The sequence below is a fragment of the Otolemur garnettii genome, unplaced genomic scaffold (assembly GCF_000181295.1).
Source record: "Otolemur garnettii isolate 467f Iridium unplaced genomic scaffold, OtoGar3 scaffold00007, whole genome shotgun sequence".
NCBI lineage: Eukaryota > Metazoa > Chordata > Mammalia > Primates > Galagidae > Otolemur > Otolemur garnettii.
Genome location: NW_003852402.1, coordinates 24,615,128 through 24,618,779, shown reverse-complemented (window position 1 = coordinate 24,618,779; position 3,652 = coordinate 24,615,128). Strand labels below are relative to the sequence as shown.

Sequence of the window (3,652 nt, the reverse complement as noted above, 5' to 3'; positions counted from 1 at the left end):
CTTGAGCCCAGGAGTTGGAGGTTGCTGTGAGCTGTAATGCCACGGCACTCTGCCCAGGGGGACAGCTTGAGGCTCTGTCTAAAAAAAAAAAAAAAGAAGTTTGGAGGGAAACTGTTTGGAAAGGAACGACTTTTCAGCATAGGGTCAGTTTTAAACAAGTGTTTGCTAAACGGGTGAAAACGAAGTGAGACTTGATTGATAACTAATTCAAATTCCACTGCTCAATGAGAGGCCTCTGAGGAAGCATATTGGAGAGAACTCAAATACTTGAATGTAGGCATGTAAATTTGGTCCAGTTTAAGGAAAGATTTTACATTGATTACATGACAGTGGCATGTAAACTCCTTAACTCAGATCGCTTATAGAGAGAACCCTTGTGTCAAGCATCTTAATAACAGGCCTTGCTCAGCATTTGTGGGTGAACTGTAATGCTTTTTCAACCAGGAGCTGGATGAATTAATAAGACAAATGGGCTGGTTACCGGAGGGACTGATGGCTAGTTGGGGTCCTCCGGCTGCCATGGAGAGGCAAAGGCTTAAAGACACCCTTCAGCTCCAAGAAAGTATTTCGGTATCGAAGATACTCCTTTTCTTCATCCTTTTCTTTTGCACCTTGTTTTAGAGAAAGTTTTGCTGATGACACTTCTTGTTTCCTGATCATTTTTTGTGGAAAAAACACTGGCGTTTTGCAAAGGTGCAGTGATTCCATTCCTGAAATATAAACAGAATGCATTCCACTGAACAACCTTAGTAGAACGAGTCAACTGCAGGCTGAGCTGTATGAGTCAACCTGGCTGCTAGTGAGCGTATAGTAAGTAATCAGTAAATGTTAACCATCCCTGACATGATTAATATTATTACTGTCTGTATTAAGCTTCCTTCGTGCATTTATAGAACATCCTTTCTGTTGGGTCTTTTATTTTAAATGCACCTCTTAGTCTGCTCAGAGGATACATTGTATCTATATAACAAACAAGGAAGATTTCTAGGCTATCAGCAAATCTCATCCATAGAAGTTTGTGCTTATCTTGTGCCAGGAAATGAGCCAAACATTTTAAATACTTTATCTCACTGAATTAAGTACCCCCCATGAATTGAGTACTCTTATTTTCATGGTATCACAGGCAAGTCCAAGTCACCCAGCTAGACAGAAGCAGAATCAGGCTTTCGACAGGTCATTTGATTCTTAAAATTGAGCTTTTACCATGCTATGTATAGATCATTACTTCCAAAACTTTTATTCACATAGAAAACTGTTTAGTGTAAAATCTTATATATATAGATTCTTATCATAGAAAATGTGATATTTAAAAATTAAAATATGAAAAAAATTTAAAAAGAAAATAGAATGTATTTGTGTGGCACAGGGGGATAAATTTAAGGTGGCTTGTAGGTGGAGCCCACTATCCCAGGGGCTTAATCATTCTAGTCCAGCTGGACTGATGTGAAGGCTGGGAATTTCCAGTTTTTAGTTCCTGTGTAAACATTTGTGGCATAACCTTTGGGAAGGTCTGCTACATTGCACAGTATACAGCAAACTACCTCCTCAAATGGAGATGCTTTCATTTGGTTTTAGCATATAGCAGATGCTCATTATTTATAGGTTCCACATTTGTGGATTTGCCTATTTGCTATAATTTATTTGTAAAACCAAAGTCAGTATTCATGGCACTCTCACGGTCACATGTAAGTAGTGAAAAATATGAATTGCCTCTTGTGCATATTCCCAGCTGAAGTTGAACAAGCCTACACTCTGCTTTCTTTCTTTTTTCTCTTTCTTTCTTTCTTTTTTTTTTTTTTTTTAGAAGAGTCTCAAGCTGTCACCCTGGGTAGAGTGCTGTGGTATCATAGCTCTCAGCAACCTCTAACTCTTGGGTTCAAAGCAATCCTCTTGCCTCAGTTTTTCTAATTTTAGAAATAGAAATTTTCTATTTTTAGGGTGTTGCTATTGCTCAGGCTGGTCTCGAACTCGTGAGCTCAAGCCATCCACCAACCTCGCCCTCTCAGAGTGCTAGGATTACAGGCGTGAGCCACTGCTTCTGGCCTGCTGCCTTCTTATTTTGGCTCTCATACTATAAACAAGCATCCTCTTCGTGGTCTATTTAATATGTTTTTCACATTTTTTGTGTGCTTTTTGTTGGTGATTTTGCTGTTTTAAGTGGCCTATTGTCTAGTGTTCCTAAGCTCAGGAAGGCTATAATGTACTAGAAGGAGAAAATACATTTATGGCATAAGCTTCTTTCAGGCATGAGTTAGTGCTGTTGGCCATAATTCAATGTTAATATATTACCAATATATTTTAAGTAAGATGTTTTTAGACAAAACACACATAGGAGAAGATTATATACTGACCAATTGATGACCCTGTGAGCTATCCCTAGGAGCAATGGTTCAGTATTCACTAAGTTAGCATTTGCAGAGACTTTCTAGAACCTAACTTCCATGAATAAGAAGAATAAACTCTGTTGTTTTACCACCAGTCAAAAACTGAAACTGTGATAGGTTCTGTAATTAGACACCAACTATGAGTTGATATTGCAACAACACTTTCTAACAGGAAGATATAGGCCCCTTCTCAACACAGAAAAGTGGACAAAAGACATTGGCAAGGACTGAAGTTTTGGTGGAGAGATCAAGAGGTGATGGTTCAGGGGTGGGAAGATTTTCTAATTCAAAAAATAAATATGAAAGCACCTTTACTTATAAAAACAGGGAAGTGACCAAGCTTTTCTGCTCCAAAAACAGAAAGGAAATTAAATAATCTATTTTCCTACCACAGTTGGTCACCTTAATCCATGACAAGAATCTATGTGGACAGGCTGGATTGATGGCTCATGCCTGTAATCCCAGCACTCTGAGAGACCACGGTGAGAATATTGCTTGAGCTCAGGAGTTCAAGACCAGCCTGAGCAAGAGCAAGACCCTATCTCTACTAAAAACAGAAAATTTAGCTGGCCAGGCATGGTGGTGCATACCTGTAGTCCAAGCTACTTGTAAGGCTAGGCAAGAGGATTGCTTGAGCACAGGAGCTTGTGGTTGCTATGCGGTATGATACCAGGGCACTCTAGTGTCCGGCAACAGACAGAGACTCTGTCTTAAAAAAAAGAGAGAGAGAGAATCCAGTTGGACAGGGCTTTACAGTATGCAAACTCAGCACCTCAGGATCCCTGAAGGGGGAAATGTTTAATTGAATGTTGGTTCTCTGAATAATGAGAACCAGTTATAAGAAGCAACACAGTGAATTCTATAACTGACCCAATGTAAATCTGTAGTGATTCAGCCAGTCAAAGAAGATGTGCTTGACCTTCCTTTGTAGTCTTCTTAATTTGATAGCTGTGATAATGTCATGCAAAGGGCTTATGTCCATTGATGGATCAAATGTATCTATATCCACTGGATCTGCTAAACTTGAAGGCTTCAAAACAGGAAGAGAGATATATTTACACATATACACACATAAACATAATATACACATTATACACCATATATAAAGAGAGAGGGAGACTACTTACTACATGATTAACAAATATCAATTCCATCATTTATCCTTTCACTCATTCATTCATTAGCTAAGTCATCCAACAAGCATTTATACTTTATAGGGCAGGCACTGTGCCAGAAACTAGGACCAAAGATACATATATATATATATA

At 38.7% G+C, this 3,652-nt stretch overlaps 1 protein-coding gene across 2 annotated transcripts in view; it reads right to left on the bottom strand.

The window, feature by feature from the left end:
• Window positions 1–3,652, bottom strand: part of LOC100940566 (uncharacterized protein C3orf20-like) — a 91,293-nt gene that overhangs the window by 50,829 nt on the left and 36,812 nt on the right. For both annotated transcript variants that reach the window (XM_023509431.1, XM_023509432.1), the window contains 2 exons: window positions 3,255–3,414; window positions 482–710 (listed from right to left, as the gene is read on the bottom strand). In XM_023509431.1, the coding sequence (XP_023365199.1) occupies window positions 482–710; window positions 3,255–3,414 (389 nt within the window). The remainder of the gene's footprint in view (window positions 1–481; window positions 711–3,254; window positions 3,415–3,652) is intronic.